At 32.8% G+C, this 23,761-nt stretch overlaps 1 protein-coding gene across 1 annotated transcript; it reads right to left on the bottom strand.

The window, feature by feature from the left end:
* Positions 1 to 1,263: 1,263 nt before the first annotated feature.
* Positions 1,264 to 12,699, bottom strand: LOC141592294 (thaumatin-like protein). The gene is made up of 3 exons (XM_074412899.1): positions 12,519 to 12,699; positions 10,303 to 10,610; positions 1,264 to 1,813 (listed from the first exon to the last, which is right to left on the bottom strand). Exons 1-3 carry the CDS (start codon positions 12,580 to 12,582, stop codon positions 1,436 to 1,438), a joined length of 750 nt encoding a protein of 249 aa, XP_074269000.1. The 5' UTR covers positions 12,583 to 12,699; the 3' UTR covers positions 1,264 to 1,435.
* Between the last annotated feature and the right edge of the window lie 11,062 nt (positions 12,700 to 23,761).

Consider the following 23,761-nt stretch of genomic DNA (forward strand, 5'->3'; position numbering starts at 1 on the left):
TAACCCGACCCGTTGACCCGTTTTGCCAGATCTAGACTATCACTGATGTTTTCAAAAACGCAGGGATATCACATAAAATTCAAAAAAAATACATAGTACTACATAGAATAACTCAAAAAACAGTGACTAAAAATTAACATTGCCTTATCAATAATATAAGAAAATAAAAAACTAAAAAGATAAAAAGTATGTTTTTCATTACGACTTCAAATTATGTCTTTTTTAAAACAAACTATAATTTGAGTAGCCCATTCGAGTAGACTACACTAACATGTGGAATACACGAGAAGGCCTTGGCCCAGCCGTGTAATCCACACGTCAAGGCCCATGCCTATTCATATGGCCTAAACGAGTAAGCCCAAGTGTTTTGTGTGGGTTACACGAGTTGACCAAGCTCATTCGTGTAATCCACACGAAAATGCTCAAGCCTAATTGTTTATCAATCTCACACGAATTGGCCACTTGATTCCATTTTTTTTTCCAAATTTTGTTACCGAAATCGCTTCAAATCACATCCTAATTGACTCTAAACTACATAATTCTTAATCTAATTTAAGCCTAACAACTACTCTACACTATTTTAACAAATTAGAAGTAATTAATTATAAATTAAGAATAATAAACATGTCATGCCTTCTTGTTAGTGTTCAATGGCTTGTTCTTCTTTCTTTCTTCAAATTCCAATTTGTTTTTTTTTGTTGTTGTTGAAGTTGTATTTAGGAAATAGGTTTGAAAAAAGAAAGGGAAAATTTCAGATTATTTGGGACAAAGGAAAGGAAGAGAAAGTGAAAGTTTAGAAGGAAAATTGGGTTTTATTTTACCACTGTTAAAAAGATGGCTTCTAGGAGCGCAACAAGTAATTTTAGAGAAGTGATATAGGAAGTAACAATGTTCGAAGTATATATATGCATAAATTGAAAACCTTCGAGGTCTTATACAGGATGTCGTGAACACAAATAAATTGAAAACCTTTGAAGTATTATCCGCATAAGGTCCTCTGACATTTGACTCGTCTTTCGTTACAACAGTTTGTCATCATCAAAATGATTGTATATTGTCGATAAAATAGCGATATTTAACTCGTTTTCTGCTTGTGACAAAGAAGTGTCGGTTTTTGATGAGAATTGGTAAAAATTGGAGGACTAAAAAACACCGCTGAAAAAGCCAATGGTGTGGGACGAGATCTAAGTCGCAAATTCGTAATAGAAAACTCAACTATTAATAACATGTACGTCTACATAAAACAGAATCCAGCAAAGATACCACTAATCCGACATAGGGAGTACTATATTTTGATTTATTAATTGTTATCCTTCTGACATAGAAAAGGGAATCTACCCGTTAATCACTACAAATCAAATAACTCAACAAAATCACGCCTTTCTACGAGAGAACTACAGTACTAATTATCTTTTAACTTAAAAGAGTGGAGTACTCAATGACGGTGGTGGGGACAGAATGTGACCAAATAGTTACCCCTGGTACAAGTAGCAATACTTGTGGGGTCATCATACGCGTATGAGTACGCGCGTGGGCATGCTGCCTTAAAGATCTTCGAGTACGCTGTTGGCTTGCAAGTTTGAGGACTCCCAAAGGTTCCTGTGCAACAGTACTTAGCTAAGTTGAATGCTGAACACGCGCTCTTGCATGCTACTACAATCCCACGCGGTCCTCGTACTTGCAGCCCTGCTGGGCACATTGTATTCAGGTCACTTATGCACCCTGCTGGTGCGCAGCTCCCAGAGGCTGCTTTGAATGGTGTTATTGAGATTGCAAGGTTGTAGCCGTCTACTAGACTTACGTCATAGAAATCCTGAAGAATGAGAAGTTGAGAACACAACACTAGACACGTTATTCACTTAATAGATGAAGCTGATTGAGTATCGGATATGAAAGCAAAATGTAAAAAAAAAAAAAAAAAAAAAAAAAAAAAAAAAAAAAAAAATTTACAGTGAGTTTGAACATGTTATAGGAAGAGCATTGCTAAATTCAATGTATGCGTCAAGTTAATTGAAAATCGCGGACTTCGTGGTGGGGTTTGTTTTCAATACTCTCAACGTAATCTACTGCTCCAAAGACAGTAAGCGCAGGTACCGAAACCGCAATGTTACAAGGATTTGGTTACAAAACCAGTTTTAAAAAAACATTACTTTTGTGTTCAAGTTTATTAACAAATCTTGTAGAGCTGGGTAGTACGCACACTTCTCCTAATTAGCCGTTCCGTATCCGACACCGACACTCCTCGGACACACCAAAACGTGTCGGACACCTATAAAGCCTTGTCTAACATTCTACATTTATTCGGGCACGTGTCCGACGCATGTCCATGGTATTTGGGCCGTGTCCGACGCATATCCATGACATTTAGACATTATTTGGGGAGAATCATGTTCTTTAAACGAGTAATGAGCTATCAAAAGAGATTAATTAGAAGATACGTTTGGATGGAAGATAAAAATGAGTTATAATCAAGGGCAATTTTACCTTCACTTATTTAAATTTAATATCAAATAATTTTATAAAAATAAAATCGAACGTTTATAATTATAAAATATATTTTATTAAATTTAAATAACGTGTCCCGTGTCCTAAATTTTATGAGATGTCGTATCACGTGTTCGTGTCCGGGTCCGTGTCCGTTTTGGTGTTACCTAGAATACAAGTATCCTCACCCTATAAATTTGTGAGAAATTAATATACAACGAAACATTCACGTGTATATACAAACGATTCTTCAGTAACCAAAGAAGTTTTGTCAAAATTAAGCAGGTTTAATCATACATTCTCTATTAGAAACATAAATTCTCATTTAAGATGGACACTAACCGTTGAAGTTTAAAACAGGGTATATAACTACCACTTTCATAGATAAGTCAAAAATAAAGTGTGTAGATATTAGCAAAAGACTGCTCTTTATCTATGCAAGTTGTGAAGAATCACATGTTAGGTCTCCCACATTAGAGAAAGAGAGAAGTGCAATCTACTTTATGAGTTAAGGCCTATTACACCAAAGATGTTAGGAGTACACGGGGTGTACAAGGCCTTTGTACACTGACTAGTAATAATGCGACACATGGCAAGACCAATAAAGATTCCATCTTTTGTTTGGAGGGAAACTAGGAGGGAAAATTTTCCTCTGTTGGAGGGAAAATTTGGCTTTGGAGGGAAAATAAAATAAACTTATACTTTTAGAATATTATTATTTTTATTCCAAAAATATTATATCATATACAATTAAATCAAACTTTATATTATTTCATATATTTACATATTTATTCACATGACCCTTCTTCTCCCTCCCTAACCCAATATCAACAATTCAACCACCCATGTCCACCGGCCACCACCACAACCATCATCCGACGCACCACCCAACCACCAGCCATGAACCATCGCCTATAGTCGACGATTTCGACCACCACCAGCCACGATTTCGACCACCACCCAACCAACAGCCACGATTTCGACCACCACCCAACCACCAGCCACGATTTCGACTACCAACCAACCACCAGCCACGATTTCGACCACCACCCAACCACCCAGTAGTCGACGGCCACCGCCAGATTCGTTTGAGATCTACAAATGGTGGTGTAATGTTTCGTTTTCAGATCTACTAATGGTCCATCAAAATTTTTCATTAATTTTTGGCATTAGTGTTCACATGTTTGGAAGGTCTTTTAGCCATGAAGGATGGGCAGTGGTCGTTGTGGAGGTTCCGTTGGCGGTGGGTGGCTCGTAGAGCGGTGGTGGACTTAAGAATGTTGCCTAACTCGCCCCTCCCTAAACCGCAACTTCAATTTAATCAAGCTTTCGTCATTTGTATATTTTTTGGTTTGGGTATGGATATATCAATACTTCAATTTAATCAAGTTTTACGATTTCGACCACCACCGCAACGATTTTATTAAGTAAATTTAATCAAGTCTTCGTCATTTGTATATTTTTTTTCTTTTGTCGATCGATAAAAGCGGTATTCTTATTATTAATTTAAGTTTAATTGAGTTTAAGTTTATTTAATTACGTAAAGTTAATTTGAGCTAAATTAAATCAAATTCATGTATTGTATGACCGGAATACTCAAAACACGTAATTAAGTCACCTAAATCACTCTATTTGTATAACGTATAGTTGTTCTTAATCAATCTAACGACAATTCGCCTCAAATGTATACCTTCTAAACTGGATGTACTTAAAATTGTTGTTAGGATGACGATGTCATCATGTACTTAAGTCAATTACCGAAAATCATTTTTTTAATATCCGATTTATCATCCGTTATCACTTATCACTATTTTTTCGAATGTCCCAAATTTATCATTAGTGAGGCAAAATGAAAAGAGGAAAAGAAGCCACTTATTAAGGAGCTCGGATAAAACATGAGCAAAGTTAATTTAATATAAGATAATTAAGGGGCTTAGGATAAAAGATGGGTAAAAAATGATGATGAATTGAAAATGGAGATGGGAAACGATGGAGGTCGATCCACCGTGAGCATGAGAATAGAAATTTAGGATGAAAAATCATTAAGAATACAAAAAAAATAAGAAGTGAGTTATACTCAGAGGAAAAAAAAGGTAGAGATTAGAATATGAATGTTTGGCTTCGGATGAATAAAGGTAAAATTCTGCAAAAGTAGTCTTATACTCTTATGTAAGGTTGAGCCAAAAATCCGATTATTCAAACCGATCCGACATTCTATCCGAATTCGATCTAAAACTTTGGATATCCGATCAAAAAGTTATGTTTGGAATCGGATATCCGATCCGAATCGTTGGTTTTGGTTGGATATGGATATTGCAATTAAAACAATTAGATCTTATCTGATTCGAAACTATAGTTTTGTAGTATAATTTCGAGAAAATATAATTTTATCTGATACAACAACTTATTTAAAGATTAAAATATTAGAGAAATTTGTAAGGGGTATGGCTAGCTTAAATAAAAAATGAACTTAACTTAACTAAAATTAACTTAGCTAAATTAAAATAGTTAACATGACTAAATTTAAGTAAAGTTAACTTGACTAAAATTAAATTTTATTAAACTTAACATAACTTAGTTGATCTTATCTTATTGTAACTAAATTAAAAATAACTAACTAAGAAGAATTTGGCTTAACTTAATTTAACGTAACAATAACAACGATTATATTGAAAGTAGTAACGGGAACAATGAATTTTCACAACTTTAAAAAATATTATACAAAAATGTATCATAAGCGGTAAATTAATGAATTAGACAAGTAAGATTTTGATAAAAAAAAATTAAATAGAAATATATGTAATTCAAACCGAATATCAAAACTGCTTTTCATTAAACAAAATAAAACTAATTAAAATAATGTTGTTATCAAATGGGTGGAAGGGGAGGTGTGGACTGATGATATGGCCTACTACCAATGGGTGAGATAAGATGGTGTGGATTGATGATCTAGTGGTCTATTAATGGGTGAAATGGGAAGGTGTGGATTGATAATTAAATCTAGCTATGCTTTAAATTAACTGAGGTTAATACTATTGGGCGAAAGGTGGAAGTGTGGATTAATGACGTGGTGGACTTCTAATGGAGGAAAGGCGGTGGCGCGGATTAATGACATGGCGTGCTCTATGTAGTGATACAATTTTTATGGGTATGATACGAGAGAATAATATATGATACTAATTTAATCACTATGATAACAAACAATTATCTGTATAACACTAAATAAACATAACTTAACATAAATAAACTTAATTGAGGACTTTTACAATCTTACCATCGATCTTATACGATTATGTACGATCAATATGTTCGACTAAATTGAACTAAATTAAGCTGATCAATACGAGAAGTAGTAGCAGGAGTTAGACTGAATTGAACTGAATGAACCTGAACTCAACTCAACTAAATGAAGTTGAACTGAACAGAACCGAAATGAGCTGAACTTAGGTTCGAAGAATTTGATTAAGTTAATTACAAACTCATCTCTACACAAATTAACTCTTACTTTAGTTCAACTTCATTGAGTTCGATTCGATTCAACTCATGCTACTGCTTATCTTATAGATCAACTTAGTTAAGTTAACTTTAGTAAATTCAAGAATAACCAAGTTCAATGTTGTTAAAACGTGATCTAGATCGTAAAATTGTACGATCCTATGATCCAAAAAGTGGAAATGATACAAGTCATCGTAGGATCGTTTTGGTGGAAAGATCGGGTAGGATCACATATTGATCATACATAATCGTATACGGTCGATGATAGGATACTAAAAGTCTTATTTATGTGTGTTCTAATTTTGTGAGATTGTTGTTTCTTTGTACTTACAACTCTAACTTAAGAGGATATGTAATAATTTATATAAGATGTAAGTTATATTAACTTAAACCATGCACTTATATTAATGTATGAGTACTCATGTTTAATTAGTATCATACACCTCATTGCTCCTTATCACATTGATTAAATTAGTATCATAAATTCGTCTCTCGTATTATGTACATAAAAATTGTATCATTGCACAGTGTCTACCACGTCATTAATCCGCGCCACCGCCTCTCCTCTAATAGGAATCCGCCATTTCAGCAATCCATATATCCACCTTTTGCCCGTTAGTAGCCCGCCATGTGTTTGGAGGGAAAGTTGGAGGGAAAATTTTGTTATATTGGAGGGAAAATTTTGGATTAGGAGGGAAAGTTGGAGGAATTTTTATTAAAATCTAAAATCTTTTTCATGTCATAATAATATTATTAATCCATATTTTATTCAATAATTTATATACTCTCATATAATATACTATAACATTTTTATTTACAAAAAAAAAAACATTTTTATTTACTTTTTCATATTTTACCTCCAATTTAATTTTTAGGGTTTTAGTGTTTCTATCTTTGATTTATTTTAAGGTTGGGTGTTTTTAGGGTTTTAGTATTTTTAGGTTTGGTTTATTTTAGGGTTGGTTGTTTTTAGGGTTTGTTTTAGTATTTTTAGGTTTGACTTATTTTAGGGTTGGTTGTTTTTAGGGTTTGTTTTAGTGTTTTTATGTTTGGTTTATTTTAGGGTTGGGTGTTTTTAGGTTTTGTTTATTTTAGGGTTGGTTGTTTTTAGGGTTTGTTCTAGTGTTTCTATGTTTTGTTTATTTTAGGATTGGGTGTTTTTAAGGTTTTAGTATTTTTAGGTTTGGTTTATTTTAGGATTGGTTTATTTTAGGATTGGTTTTAGTGCAACTACGACAGACTCGTCAGGAGTGAGGACTTTATTTAATATATTTACTATTAAAATAAGTTATTTTATAATACGGAGTATATAATATTAGTTTTAGACAAAATAACGATATTACGTTTCGGATGCGTATTATTGAAACTCATATCAACTTTAACTTGTAATTAAATAGTTGATATGAGTTTAACTTTATATTTGAATAATGAACTTTATTGAATCACTTATTATATCTAAATTATGTTTATTTAGACTTAACAAAGTTTAGGTTATTCAAGTATAATTACCTTAAATTTAGTTATTAACTTTGATTATATTTGAATAATGATGTTAAGTTATTAAATCTAGTTAACTAAGTTTATTTAACTCTAATTAAGTAAAATTTAGTCAAGTCCAAGTAAAGTTAATTATATTAAGTTTAATAAAGTTTTGATAAATTATGTTATGTTATGTTATGTTACATTTTCAACTGATCGTTCACATCATGTTGATATGATATGTTTTATGCTATGTTTTTTTTAACTTGAATTAAGCTAGTTTTAATCAAGTTATACTCAATTAAGTTCATTTTTAATTAATTAAATAATATTAATTAGTAACACTTGGTTAACGACGAGTAGTATTTTGGTCGCATTTTACCCCTTATTTATAAGTTATTCCGTCTCGATTTTGCGTGCTTAATTGGTTAAATAGCTCATTTTAATTACTAATTTATGATAGTTAGTCGTCTTGGTTAGATTTAATAATTAGTCGGGTTTTACATGATATTATTATTATTATTATTATTATTATTATTATTATTATTATTATTATTATTATTATTATTATTATTATTATTATTATTATTATTATTATTATTATTATTATTATTATTATTATTATTATTATTATTATTATTATTATTATTATTATTATTATTATTATTATTATTATTATTATTATTATTATTATTATTATTATTATTATTATTATTATTATTATTATTATTATTATTATTATTATTATTATTATTATTATTATTATTATTATTATTATTATTATTATTATTATTATTATTATTATTATTATTATTATTATTATTATTATTATTATTATTATTATTATTATTATTATTATTATTATTATTATTATTATTATTATTATTATTATTATTATTATTATTATTATTATTATTATTATTATTATTATTATTATTATTATTATTATTATTATTATTATTATTATTATTATTATTATTATTATTATTATTATTATTATTATTATTATTATTATTATTATTATTATTATTATTATTATTATTATTATTATTATTATTATTATTATTATTATTATTATTATTATTATTATTATTATTATTATTATTATTATTATTATTATTATTATTATTATTATTATTATTATTATTATTATTATTATTATTATTATTATTATTATTATTATTATTATTATTATTATTATTATTGAGACGAGTTAAGGCGGGTCAAATGGAGAAATTATTGAATCAATTGAAAGTGAAGTCATGTTCATTTTGTTCCTGCAATCTACCATTATCACCATTGCTAATCATCATCAAATCCATCGACACACAAATGGAACCACCAACATTTCTGCTGACAATCACCGCTCCGTCGTGATCGATAACCACCACAACTCCTCCTCCATCTCACACAAGCCACCATAACAAAGTTTGACATCAGCCCACCATGAGCCATGAGCACTACCTCGGACACCACGGTTCAACTTCTCGGCTAGCCAATTCAATCACCAATTCAACTGCTCACCTCACTTCACCAATCAAACACCAGTCGGATCCCCTATTGTCGAGTTCAGCCACATCGCCTGAAACCAACCACGAAACATTGTTGAGTCCAGCCGGATCCCCTCTTGTCGAGTCCAGCCGGATCCCCTTTTGTCGAGTCCAGCCACATCACCTCACATCGCCTGAAACCAACCACAAAGCACGACCACCACGAAACATTGAAAACTAGCGATTGACGTCCTTCAACCACCGCAGCCCGACAAACCAGTAAATTTTATTGATGTCAATGAACTTCGTTTAAACACTTAAATATGTGGTCTGTGATATGAAGATCATGATTATTAGGATGGGATTGGCTGAGATAAATTAAGTATAGGGCACTTGGGTAATAGGCGATGAATCATTAATTTTGACGTTGGTGATTTGAATCAACTATGGTGGTTTCTTTAGTGGATCTGAAATCGTCTATAATGAGTGAGGAGTAGGGACGGGTTGGTGGGGAGGCGGAAAAGAGGTCGGGATAGGGGAAAAAGCGGCATGGTGGTGACATGTTGCTCCGGTGGTGGGTGTTGTGGTGGTCGGAAGATGGTCGAACGGTGGTGGAGGGAAATTTGGGTGGGATAAAAAAATGAGAGAAAAGATTGAAAGGGTAGACTAATAAAAATAAATATTCATAAAATAAAATATAATTTTTTTTTTGTAAAAATAGATAGACTAATAAAAATAAGTGACCCACCAACTTCTTCAAATTTGAATTTCAAATTCAAAATATTTCAATTTAGGTACTAAAATTAACCATTGAAAAAGATTTCATATGGTCCCTACACCTTTCCACGTGGCACATTATTACAGGCCTGTGTACAAAGGGGCTTGTACACCCCGTGTACATGTAGCCTTTTCGCTATTACACCCATTTCCAATTGATTTTGAGATACAACCTCCTTGTACTTGTAAAGTGGAAACTCTTTCCTCCTCTTAGAATGTGGCCTAGGCGCATGAGCAATTCTAACACAAGTGGCATGCATTGGAGTTTTATCCTAAGTCTTAAAAGAGATCTACTGTATTAGAATTTTTTTTTTTAACAGCTGTATCAGAAATTACACAAATTAATACAATGTAATTTGATATTTACTGCCCCATTTCTTACGTCTGCAGACTGCATTAGCAATGTACTCCAATCTGTATTTGAAGTATATCTATCTCTGTTTGTATAATTAGGGGCATATTTGTATCAACGCAGGCATATACAAAACAAATACGAGTACAGAACACGGCATACATACAAGTACAACATTTTATCATCAAGTATTTAGAGTAAATATATTTGAGATGAGTCTTATACCTGCTCCTGTCCAAGGGTGATCTCAGCCAAAGTAGCAGGAGGTTCACCACCAGCACCGGCACAGTAGAGAGTGCCACCACAGTCACCGGTGGCACAATGGCCACGGCCAGCCGCATCAAAAAAGCACCCATGGCGGCCCCACACTCTCCCCGACCACCTGTTAGGGAGCTCCATTGAGTAGGCCTGATTTGGCAACAGCATGAACCCACCTCTAGCTAGCACGGGCTGCCCTGCACTAGGCTGCACTCCCGGCCAAACTGGGAAGCCGCATTTGTTCGAAAATACCATTTTTGCTCCCATTACTTGCCCTACCACCAGATTTTACACTATTATTGGACGTTTATTTGTTCTTCAAAATCAAATAATAAGGCTGTATAGCAGTATAGTGTATACTAATAGTAAGATTTAAGCCAGGCACCCTTGAGACCATAATATACAGAGTAAGGATTTTGTAAGGGATTTAAGCACGGCCTTCCTAATATTTTACTCAAGATCCGCCACTTATTTATCAAGCTGATATAATTGTGCACCATTCCGCAAAAATTTAAATTCACTGTTAGTTACACACAAAACTATTCAACAGATTGGAAAAGTTTGGTGTGGTAAATGAGTGAGTGCACATTCTTGTTAAACCCACGAATATATATCAAGAAACATTTGCTAATTAAGCATTTAATACCATTCCAAATTTGGTACTCCGTATTAATTTAGAAATTAAAGAATAAATTATACATAAATGAATCCAATTAATATACAGTATGTATTAAGTATTTGTTTCCTTTTTTAGTTCTTTAAATACAACCCAATGGTTGTATTTATCATTTCCCATAATTTATTTCCTCCCCATCTTTTTGTTCCTCCGATTTACGTTTTTGCAGTTCAAAGTTATAAACTACACCCTCTAATTTTTTGGAAATGCCTCATATTCCAATTTTTGACTATTCATTAGAAATGTCACATTTCCATCTTGTGTATGTTTTTGTTACTAAAACACCTTACTTTAACATTAATCTTTGTAAAAAGAGTAAATGGGGCATTTCCAAATAATCGGAGGGAGTACAGTATTTATAATATAACTTTTTTTGGAATCAATATGATATTTATATTGACATGCTATTAGTTACATTTTTCTATAAAAAGAATATCGAGATATGGGTAAATAAATGTTATTTTAATCGAAGTCGTGTATTAAAGGTGATGGTTAGAAAATTAAAAGAGAAGGTAGCAAAAATCTTTCATAACACAGTACTCTTTTTCAACCGAAAAAAAAAAAGATATCACTGAGTGGATAAATACAAATTCTTATTGAAAACAGGCACTATCCGTTTTAGTTTAAGACATACAAAATATATACTCATGTGAATGAATATGACAAAAGCAGAATGAATTGTAAAAGGTAAAGGTTTGTTCTATAAATCATATGGGGTGATATTTGAGTCATATTAAGCTTAAACGAATAGTGCAGTAAGGAGACTAGCTGATAGATGAAATGATGGTCAAAGTGACACTTTGGAACACTGGTGGAGCTAGGGGGCTAGCAAGGGCCCTCGGCCGCCGGCGGTTGAAATTTTTGAAGTTTTTAGTTAAATCTTTCAAAAAAAATTCAAGTGTATCTTATATTATTACTCATCCGCCCCCGTAAATTTTTTCGCCCTTAAGCTCAAATCCTAGCTCTGTCACTGCTTTGGAAACCATGTACTCGTATAATAAAATAGGAAAGGAGAGAACAATGTGAGTTAGAATGATTATATAAATGGACCACCCAAATTTTACTGATCTTGACCGGAATCAGGGGATCCACAAAGAAATATGGTTTACCGTACAAAATTTTACTCCACTTATTTTGTAGCTATATTATTAAGGAAAATTATGTGAAGAACTATATTAAATGAACAAAAATGAATAAAAGGAGAGTTTTCAATACAATGTAGAAGTACAAACTTAATAAATATATAAAATAAACACAAATTCTCATTTGTGACGGCCGTATCCGTCACAAGCTTCTGACGGGTACCGTTTCCTCTCACAAAATACCCATTAAGAGGTGAGTGGGAAGCACATGGGGTGCCCCACCTTGTCCCCTCTCCCTTTTTGTGAGAGGTCACAAGCTTGTGACGGGATTAGCCCGTCACAAGCTCGTGACGGGATTAGCCCGTCACAAGCAAGACTAGCCGTAAAATAAAATGCAAGAGAGAAAATAAAGGGTTGAAATGTACCTGGGAAAAGAGTGAAAAGAGAGAATAATAGAAGAGAGAGGAGGAGAATGAGAGTCGAATCCATGGCTAATGAAGAAAATGAGTTGAGGGAGTGAGTGCGTTATAAGGACAACACAAAGGTAGTGAAGTGGCCAGTTTTCAAGTGTGAAATTAGTGAAGAGTTGGTAAATAACTTTAGGTTGAGGAGATGAGGGGCTTATATAGAAACATTCACCTAATATGTTGTTATGTTATTAAATCATAAGCTAGGTAGCACGGACGTTGTTCCTAATCAGCCATTTCATGCCCGATATCGATATACATAAAACGCACGTCTAAATATATTATAGTTTTATACATGTCGAAAGGGATTGATAAGAAAATGGATTTGCATGCAAAATGCGAATTACTATTTATTTATGTCAAGGTCAAAATTTATCTTCACTTACTTAAATTTAATATCAAATATATTAGAAAATTAAAATCATATGTTATTTAAAATTATAAAATATATATTTTACTAAATTTAAATAACGTGTGCAGTGTCCTAATTTTCATAGATGTCGCTCCGTATCATGTTCATGTCCGTGTTCAATTTGGTGCTACCTAGTTCATAAGTAAATCTCGCACAATTCAACTCTGTTTTATTTTCTTCTCCCTTTACTTAGAGACGGAACTGGATACGCGTATTTGCACGCCTTAAGTAATGATTATTGGTCATATTCTCCAAAATATTTAAAATTCTGTTACATCAGCTTTTCAACGACTTTTATTAGTCCCTCAAATTCTCTTTAACCTTCCCCCTTTATTTTTGCACAAATTTTAAGGGTTTTATTAAAAAAAAAATATAAAAAGTATTGTTATGAGGCAACATGATTGAAGAGATGGTGTTATGATTATCATTTAAAATGTAGAAATATTATGACCTTAATTTTTCCCTCCTTTTTTATACACAATAATAGTTCCTTCCATATTTGCAAACAATAAGCCGTGCATTTATTTTCTGTAACCGAATTCAATTAACTTATGGATTAGCGTATTAATTAAATTACAAAACAGTATTTAAATTACACATTGTAAACTGTAATAATACTTCAGTATTTAAACAGTATATTAAAGTGGTATTTAATTTTTGTTGAAATGAACTTATATGATCTTAACTTATCAAAACTAAGAAGATATCAATTAGCTTAGTTGGTAAAGTTATAAGTTTGGCATGAATTTGAATATCGTTAGATCAAAATCGCTCTCCTGGTTTCCTTTACACCAAAAGAAAAAGAAAAATTCCTAAACTTAAATGAATCTACAAAACTGAAAATAGATATGACATTTCATAAAATAAATTTATAAAATATAAACTATACTTTTCACAATGCGTGATTTTAAGCCAAAAAAGAACCAGGTCTAAGAAACTCGGTAACATTGGCTTCACAAATTCTCATTTGTGACGACGATATCCGTTACAAGCTTGTGACGGATACCGTTTCCTCTCACAAAATGTCCATTGAGAGGTGAGTGGGAAGCACATGGGGGGTGCCCCACCTTGTCCCCTCTTGTGAGAGGTCACAAGCTTGTGACAGAATTAACCCGTCACAAGCAAGACTAGCTGGGCTTCACAAACCGAAATATCCAATCAGAAGAGTCGTTGATTTTAAGGGAATGCATGAACCAAAACAAACACAAACTATAGTATAAGACGGTCTCACACCGTAAGATGGTCCACTATTATAAAAAGATTGTTCATTTATTACTAATAAATTACTAATAAATGGATTTATCTTTTTTCATTATGGGACCGTATCTTTATATATATATATATATATATATATATATATATATATATATATATATATATATATATATATATATATATATAATGAGTTGAAACATTTGTGGATGCGACACGTGTCAACCCAGCATTAAATACGAGTATTAATTACAGCTGAACATTAAATATAAACATAATAAATGCAGCATAAATCTTAGTAAATATTAATTATAATTTAATATTCTATTATAAAATTATATCAAATAATTACGTTGATTTGATTCTAAATTTATTAAAAAAAATATTGTGATAAAAATTCTAAATTGTAAATACAAACGTTCATTGCAAAAAATGCTTTCAATCGAGTATACTTTTCGTTATATTTATTAACATAAATTTTTTTTTTTTGGTGAAATGTGAAAATTATATTAATAATTAAAATAGTGTCATACATTCACCAATAGATGCATACCATAACACCCCTACTACAAACTACTGAACAACTTAAAAATTTACATCCAAGGGGACCATCTCATACATTGATACTTAGAAGTCCATTTCCATTGTTACCTCTACTTTGCACTATATGTTGCACAGCCTTGACAACAGCTGCAAGGAACGGGAGAAAACAATCCACCCTGCACACATTACGTACCAGCCACAAATGATACACCAAAGCCAAAATAGCAGCATTGACAATCCTCTTTTTCATTAAGGGTTTACATCTCCATGAGCTACACCATTCAATAATCCCACTGCTAGGCATATCAATTCCCAACCAGGCAGTAAGCAGTGCCCAGCATTGTCTACTGAAACTGGACTGGTATAACAGATGGGACTAGTCTTCAGGCTGAACCAGACACATATCACAGGTACTATCCTGAATAACACCAAAACGCACCAGTCTATCCTTAGTTAGTAGTCTGCCTTGGATAGCCAGCCACCCAATAAACGAATGCTTGGGCACATTGAAACGATTCCAGATTACATGATGTCATGGAACCTTAGCCTGATCACCTTGCAGCCAGGAGTAACCCTCAGCAATAATATATCTCCCTGCATTAGTCCTCCACTGACCATTACAGTAAGCAGGTTTAAATTGGTCCTTGACCTGGCAAAGCTTCCTCCAAGTCCAGCTTGAATTAGAAGTAGGAACATAATTAAGTTATTAACATAATTTGATATGTAGAGATGATTAAAGTGAGCATCTTACAATATTTCACATTTACGTAAAAAAATATTTTGAGAAAGTTATAAAACTTAGACCATTAATTTTATTAAGAAAAATATATTTTAAAGAATCATTGTATATATTAAAAACAAAACTTTAAAAAAAAACTACTAAGATATATAAGTTTTTATAGTGTGGGAACGAAAAAATTATATTGCGACAAAAGGAATACATATGAGATTTTGAGAGGTTTAAATACTGTGATAACGAGTAAGTATGTACACAGTGATCGCGAATAAGTTTGAATAATTAAAATAAAAGTAATGATTATTAAGTAATATAATATTATATAGGGTTTTTCTACGTGATACCCCGTGTTTCTTCGCATTCTACGTGATACCCCTATATTTTTGAAAATATAAGTAGTATCCCTAAATGTAGTAAAATGTTCTAAAAATACCCAATCTACTAAAAATCACGTTTAAATATGTTATATTTTGTAAAGAATATATGTTTACAATTGAGTAGACGATGTTTATGTTAATGACATGACAAATTATTGCCAAAAAAATCAATAAAATGTATAAATTAAACATTTTAAAGAGGCGGATTAGAGCATTTTGGGTATTTTAAGATATTTTTATCATGTTTAGGGGTACCACGGGTATTTTTGAAAAGCGAGGGGTATCACATAGAATTCGAATAAGTACAAGGGTATCATGTAGAAAAACCCTATTATATAAATAACATGAAAAAGTAAAAACACATTAGATTTTTCTTTAATATCTTTAGTTAAATATGTATACGTCAAGAACAAAACATTAGTTATGACTAACTAGATATTACTTTATTTAAATATTTTATACGTTATCTTATAAAAATGATATTTGAGAAAATTCAACCTATTTTATTTACGGTAAACTCTTAAACATCGTTATATATAGTTGTTAAAAAAAACAAAAGGTGCAAATTTCTGATAGATATGTTTGACACATAGCACATGTAAGACACAACCACAACATTTGAATAAGTTTAGTTTGGGCCATATATGTTTGATAAATAAATATCAAACGTTATACATACAAAATTAAAAATTGCATAAAATTATATTCACATCATTTTGAATAAATCTTTTAACTGATTTGGAACATAACGTATCGTGAAATGATATAATTTGATAACTTAATGTTGATTGTTGCATTATTCGAATAAATTTTATTTTAATTAATGTGATAATTTGATCAGTTACAATTTTTTTTTTTTTTTGTAAAACGTTGATCATGCGTAATTAACTATAACTTAGTATTAGTTTTAATTAAAATTATATGTATTTTATTTTAAAACACTGAACTTAAACCTAAAAAAAATAAAATTTGAGAAAAAAAATTAATTTGTTTTTATTTATAGGTAAAAATATTAAAGGTTATATACGAATTATATTATTTTTCTTCAATTATAATAATAGAATTTTAAAACAGGCCGTGCGAAGCGCGGGATACTACCTAGTTATAATGTGAAACTGTCTTATGCAATAACTACTAGATTAGTCAATTAAAAAATTGAGTAAAAACGAAACTGAAAAAAAATAGAATGATGTTATAATTAAGACAAATTCTCGTTGAAGACGGGCAATATCCGTCACAAGCTGAAAACGGATAGTACTCCTCTCACAATATGTAAGTGGCACTATCTATGGAGGCTCCCACAATATGCAAGTGGCACTATCTATGGGGGGCTCCCACAATATGCAAGTGGCACTATCTACGTTTGTTCTATTTCCTCCCACTTGTCTTATTGTGAGAGGGAATTATCGGTCTTCAACTTGTAACGGATAGTGTCCGTCACAAGCAAGACGCTTTGTAATTAAGAAAGGTAAAAGCTAAGGGACGAAGTGAGTGATGATGATATAGGTAGCACAGACACTTTTTCTAATCAGCCGTCCTATGTCCGACACCGTATTGGACATCGACACTCCTCAGACACACGGTAAAATGTGTCGGACACCTATAAAGTCGTGTCTAACTTTCTACATTTATTCGGGCACGTGTCCGACGCGTGTCCATGGTATTTGGGCCGTGTCCGACGCTTGTCCATGACATTTGGACATCATTTGGGGTGAATGATGTTCTTTAAACGAGAAATGAGCTGTTGAAAGAGATTGATTAGAAGATGCATTTGGATGGTAAATGAAAATGAGTTATAATTAAGTGCAAGTTTTACCTTTACTTATTTAAATTTAATATTAAATACTTTTATAAAATAAAATTAAAACTTTATAATTATAAAATATATATTTTATTAAATTTAAATAACGTGTTCTGTGTCCTAAATTTTATGAAATGCTGTGTTACGTGTCCGTGTTTGTATCCGTATCCTTTGGTGCTACTTAGATGATAATCGATGTACAATTCATAGTTGCGCCAAATTTCTGGTCTAGTGGACATTTTATGAGGCATATCTTGTTTCTATCCGTTGAGAACGGATTTGACTGTTGTGAGTGTGGACTGTGGACGACTAGAGGGTGGTGGGTCAGCAATCAAAAGATAATTGTTCATTCACAAATTCTTATTATAGATGGGAATATCCGTCTATAGTTATAGATGAGTCAAATATTCACCCACTTTAAGTATAAGACAAGTAACAAGTTGTATAGTGAAGCTCAAAAATGTCATCACTTTAAGCATATTTGACGTGTCTATAACTATAGACGGATATATCCATTTATAGCGAGACTAATTGTTGTTCCTTTGAGATGTTTTACAACTATAGACGTGGCTTTGGAACTACTACAAAATCTTTTTAACTCTTGACACTAATCTAGATATTTAGTTGTTCACAAATTCTCACTTTAGACGGACACTAACCATCTAAAACTGTAAATGGATAGTGTCCGTCTCACAAAATGAGAGTGAATAGTTCAAGTGGATGAGAAATGAATACCCCCACTTGCTTTTCCACTTGCATTTTGTGAGAGGACCACTATCCGTATACACCTCCTTTAGATGGATAGTGTTAGTTAGGGCTGAGCAAAACCGGATATCCGATCCGGATTCCAAGACCGAATCTGATATCCGAATTTAAAATTATCATTTTTTCTAATCCACATCCGATCCGAATATTTCGGATATCCGAAAATCTGGAGTCTGAAAATTCGGAGATCCAGATTTCGGAAGCAGGATTCCATCCAGATTTAAACGTACAGTAAAAATTCCACCGAGGCTGAAGGTATTGGGCTATTGGCAGACTAAAACTAAAGGCAATTTCGGTTCATTTCGCATTTTGGAGCCCGCTAAAAAAGGTAACGTCTTCGATCACATAAATTACAAGTCTCGATCGTATAAATTACAAGTCTTTATTACAAATTTCAAAACTAGTCAAAAAATCGCATAAACTAAACATAAAGTTTCCCTTTTTTGTTTTTATATAAATTTTTAAAATTTGGATCGGATTCGGATATCCTGTTTTAAGAATATCACAATCCACATCTAATCCAGTTTATTCGGAAAAAACCGGATCGTCTATCCAATTTAAATGGTATCCATATATTCAGATTTTTTTTATTTCGGATTTTGGATCGGATTTGGAAAAAAAATCGAATCGGATATTTTTTGCTCAACCCTAGTGTCCGTCTACAATGAGACAGATTGTTAGTTGTTAACTCATTTATGTTTTTATTGAAGAGTTGTTAGCTTAATGATTACAAATTTGCATTAGAGGTGGCAATCATTGACACGACCCGAAAATACAACATGAACCCCACACGAAGTTAGCAGGTTAGGGATAAGACCTTGTCACTCATTTAAGTAATTAAGTTGACACGAACATGACACGAAACTTAAATGGGCCGGGTTAAGGTTGAGCTCTTTTGACACGAATCCGACACGAACAACTCATTTATTTAGAAGTGTCGACATATATTTGAGCTGAATCAATAATCCAACCAAACAACTTAAAAATATGCATATAGTCATTCATCATTTTTGGGATAATAGGGCTATAAATATTAGTTTATTTTATTATAGTTTTTTTGGGTTAAACGTGTTAAGTATGTTAAAAATGACCTGCTAAAAGATAAATGGGTTAAATAGGCCGGGTTGGGTTATAAAAAAATTAAGTGGGTTGGGTTAAGTTTGAGACAAATGACTCGCTTATGTAATTGGGTCAGGTTTGAGTTGGGATAGTGGTGAACCGTTTAAAGTTGACACGAACATGAACACGACACACCCTAATCTGTTTGCTAGGTCTAATTTGCATCCTCCCATTATATTATATACTCGCTTTGTATCTTATGCAGTATTCCTTCCTATTCAATCCATTAGTAACATCTAAGTATTGGAGGTTAAACTTGCAAAACTTTGACTGTAGATTTCAAAAGAGTATGAAATTTTGAAAGATGAAACTAACATATTTAGACTTGCAATGAAAAAGTTTATTCTAAAAGTATATTTTTTGTAGAAAAAAACCTATATAAATGATAAAAAATACGGTCAAAGTGGTGCCTCGAAAACCACCCAAAAGTAAATGTTACCAATGAGTTGAATATGAGAGAGTATAACAAAACAAAAATTCTCCCGTCCTCCCGGAAGATGTTACTCCTCACACACAAACACAATCCACCCAAGTGGAATATTATAACGGCTTGTGTGTGAGGAGTACTGTCCTCCGGAAGAACGGTAGAATTACTCATAACAAAAAAGAAACTCACTTAGCTGTTTGATAGGGACCCGTATATCCATGCCTTTGATTTCATAGACTCATACCCCAACTAGTTTTAAATCTGTACAAAATATTGCACGGGCATACAACTGCAACGATGTGCATTTTTTAATGTTGTTATTGTCAAAAAATCTAAATAGACACAATTATATTTTTTATAAACCTATATTTAAGATGTAAGATTTGAATTATAAATTTCATGTGTAATTAAGAGATTGTATAGTTTATGATTTTACAATGAAGTTCGGAAGAAAAATATACAAAAATAAAATAAGCATTTAAAAATAAACATAAAAAAATTATATTTTATTACATTAATTTGACGTTTAATAAATCAGTTTATGTTTTTTTTTTTTCAAATTATTTGTAAGCTCACCGCTTGTTCACGTCTCTGACCCACGCATTCACTGTGGTCGTCAAGTAGCGAACACTTGTATCTGATTAAGTTTAGAACTGTCAAAAGACGACCGACCAGAAAAACCGACATAAATCCGCCCAACAATTACCCGGAAATAACCCGTGATTTACAACCCGAACCCCAAAGGCGACCCGACCCCATAATAACCCGCATATTTAGGGTCAAGACCCGCCAAACTCGTGACCCGATCTGAAAATAGGTAAAGTTATTAAAATTTTATATTTAATGCAAATATAACTAATATAAAATGGAAAAAATAATTTCAACTTTAAAATTTTTGGAATAAAAATATGATTATACTTATTTTTAAAGCATAGTTTTGTCACATGATTAATTACTGGAATGATTAGCATAGTTAAGAGATTGTATAGTTTATGATTTTACAATGAAGTTCGGAAGAAAAATATACAAAAACAAAATAAGCATTTAAAAATAAACATAAAAAAATTATATTTTATTACAGTAATTTGACGTTTAATAAATCAGTTTATGTTTTTTTTTTCAAATTATTTGTAAGCTCACCGCTTGCTCACGTCTCTGACCCACACATTCACTGTGGTCGTCAAGTAGCGAACACTTGTATCTGATTAAGTTTAGAACTGTCAAAAAGACGACAATGAAAAAAAACCGGCGTAAATTCGCCCAACAATTACCCGGAAATAACCCGTGATTTACAACCCGAAGGCGACCCGACCCCATAATAACCCGCATATTTAGGGTCAAGACCCGTCAAACTCGTGACCCGATCTGAAAATAGGTAAAGTTACTAAAATTTTATATTTAATGCAAATATAACTAATATAAAATGGAAAAAATAATTTCAACTTTAAAATTTTTGGAATAAAAATATGATTATACTTATTTTTAAAGCATAGATTTGTCACATGATTAATTACTGGAATGATTACCATATAAATATAATCATTGCTTGTCATGTACACATAACAACTGATCAATCCAGTTGTAATACCCCCAATTATCCAGGAATCTTTAGGAAGACATTTCTAGATAAATAGAACTGTTACCATCTCGGTTTCCCGAGGTAGTGAACAACAAAGATAAACAAACCAAAGTACTTTATTAAAATAACCATTAAATGTTTTATTACAATTTAACCAACACTAAATAAACTGGAATAAAAATTAATTACATCTCGCAGCGGAATTAAATAAACTAGAATATTAAAACTATGTGATCTAGACTTCTAGGTAGACAAGCCAGTATCCTCATGCATCCCCATGAGGTCCCAAGTCAGCTAACCTCAAGTACCTGTCAGTCAATCTGCTCCCCAATAATTGGTTCATCACAGGTGTTTACAGAATACACGGTCAACCCAATGGTTGAGTAGGGATAAATATCAACAACAATAATTAACAATAGATAATTCAATTTCATACACATGACACCACTCCCTTAACAACGTGCTCCATCTCATGACATGGCACCCCTCCCTTAACTAAGGCCGTCTTTGGGCCCGTGCGGGCCGTGTGGCTGCACAGAGCCCCCCAAATATTTGGGTCAGAAATCATATTAAATGTAAGAATAAATAAATGTAGTACACTAAATATTCAATGAAAGATAGTGTCTTGGTGGATAGCAATTAAGTTTCTAAACACTAGGTATCAGGTTCAAGACTTGAGAGTTACATTTATGTCCTTTTCTTGCCTTCTTTTTAAAAATTTTGTTCTTTAAAATGTTTTATAGGGCTCCATATTTAGCGTTCGCACAAGGGCCCCCAAAATCCCGAGACGGTTCTGCCCTTAACAACGTGCTCATAGCTCCATGGTACCTCTCCCTTAACAACGTAACACCTTTCCTCTGCAATAGTAACCCTTCATCAACAAAGTACATATTACAGTTTATCTCAGAGTACAACTCCCTTAACAACGTACATCTGACCACAACACCTCCCATCACAATTTCACATTCATATGAACAATCAACAATACTGATTAATCATATATCGTCAAAATTCCACATCCACAATAATAATAATAACAACAATGCACAATATAATTTCTCCTCTTCCAACAATTACAACAATATCAATACGTAAACAATTCGTCTCAATATATCATCCACAATAACATACACTGAACACATATTAAAGTTGAGTAGGATTTACCCCTACCTGACAAGCAAGTACTCCAATTAAAAGCAATCCAATCAACTACTAGAATTCTTCAACGAAACCGTCACCTATCATAAATAAATTATAATTACTAACTAACTAATTGCACAATTCAATTAACTAATTATAAATTAATTATATTAATTACAAGCTTATGCGAATCAGGAACTTAAAACCCGTGATAGCCTAACCAAACCAAAACCTGAACCCGTGTTTCTAACCCCATAACCACACCCAACAAACACGGTTTAACCCGTGTTGGACACACCCCAAAACATGCATTACACCAAACCAACCCGACATCAAACACCTCCACCACTAGCCCCACCGTGAGCCAGCACCATCAGCTACCCAGCCACCTACTTTACACTAGCTACAACCACCTCACTCAACCACCATCACGCGCCCTCGCAACCCATTCCACGACAACACTCACAACAACAACAATACATGACACACAACACACAACCCGTACACAACCATCACCCACGCATCTAGCAGCCACCACCGTACCCAGCACTACCAAAAACCCATGTCCTATACCCTACCATCCCAGCCAACGACAACAACACACACAACCCATACCACAGAAACCCACACAAACATAAACCCGCAACATCCCATGAAAACCCATGAAAACCAGCCCCTTACCAACCACCACACGCCACCAATGGCCACCCAAAACCACCCTTGTCAGCCGACTCACCACCAGCAGCAGACCACTCTAAGCCTAGGTCACGACACCCCTCATCCCGTGTCAATTTACACGGTTTATACAAACATCAACAACCCCTAAAACTACCGGTCAACATCGGTCAACGGGGTCACGGCAAGGTCACGGACATGGTCTAGTCACACGGTGGTCCACGGGTCAACGATACAATGTAAATAAAGATGAATTAGTTTATAAGAAGGTTTTATAAAAACTTACCTTGTGACAAATAAAAGACGATAAATTCCTTTGCTTCTCTCTCTCTCTCTCTCTCTCTCTCTCTCTCTCTCTCTCTCTCTCTCTCTCTCTCTCTCTCTCTCTCTCTCTCTCTCTTTTGTGTTTATGAAT

Source organism: Silene latifolia, chromosome 7 (genome assembly GCF_048544455.1).
Source record: "Silene latifolia isolate original U9 population chromosome 7, ASM4854445v1, whole genome shotgun sequence".
NCBI lineage: Eukaryota > Viridiplantae > Streptophyta > Magnoliopsida > Caryophyllales > Caryophyllaceae > Silene > Silene latifolia.

Bases quoted from the DNA above. Each gene is read 5' to 3' on its own strand.
- LOC141592294 (XM_074412899.1), bottom strand. From the start codon at position 12,582: ATGGATTCGACTCTCATTCTCCTCCTCTCTCTTCTATTATTCTCTCTT. The intron at 10,611-12,518 runs GTACATTTCAAC...ATCTGGTGGTAG, and splicing joins TCTTTTCACTCTTTTCCCAG to GGCAAGTAATGGGAGCAAAA. The intron at 1,814-10,302 runs GTATAAGACTCA...CTCATTCTTCAG, and splicing joins TCACCCTTGGACAGGAGCAG to GATTTCTATGACGTAAGTCT.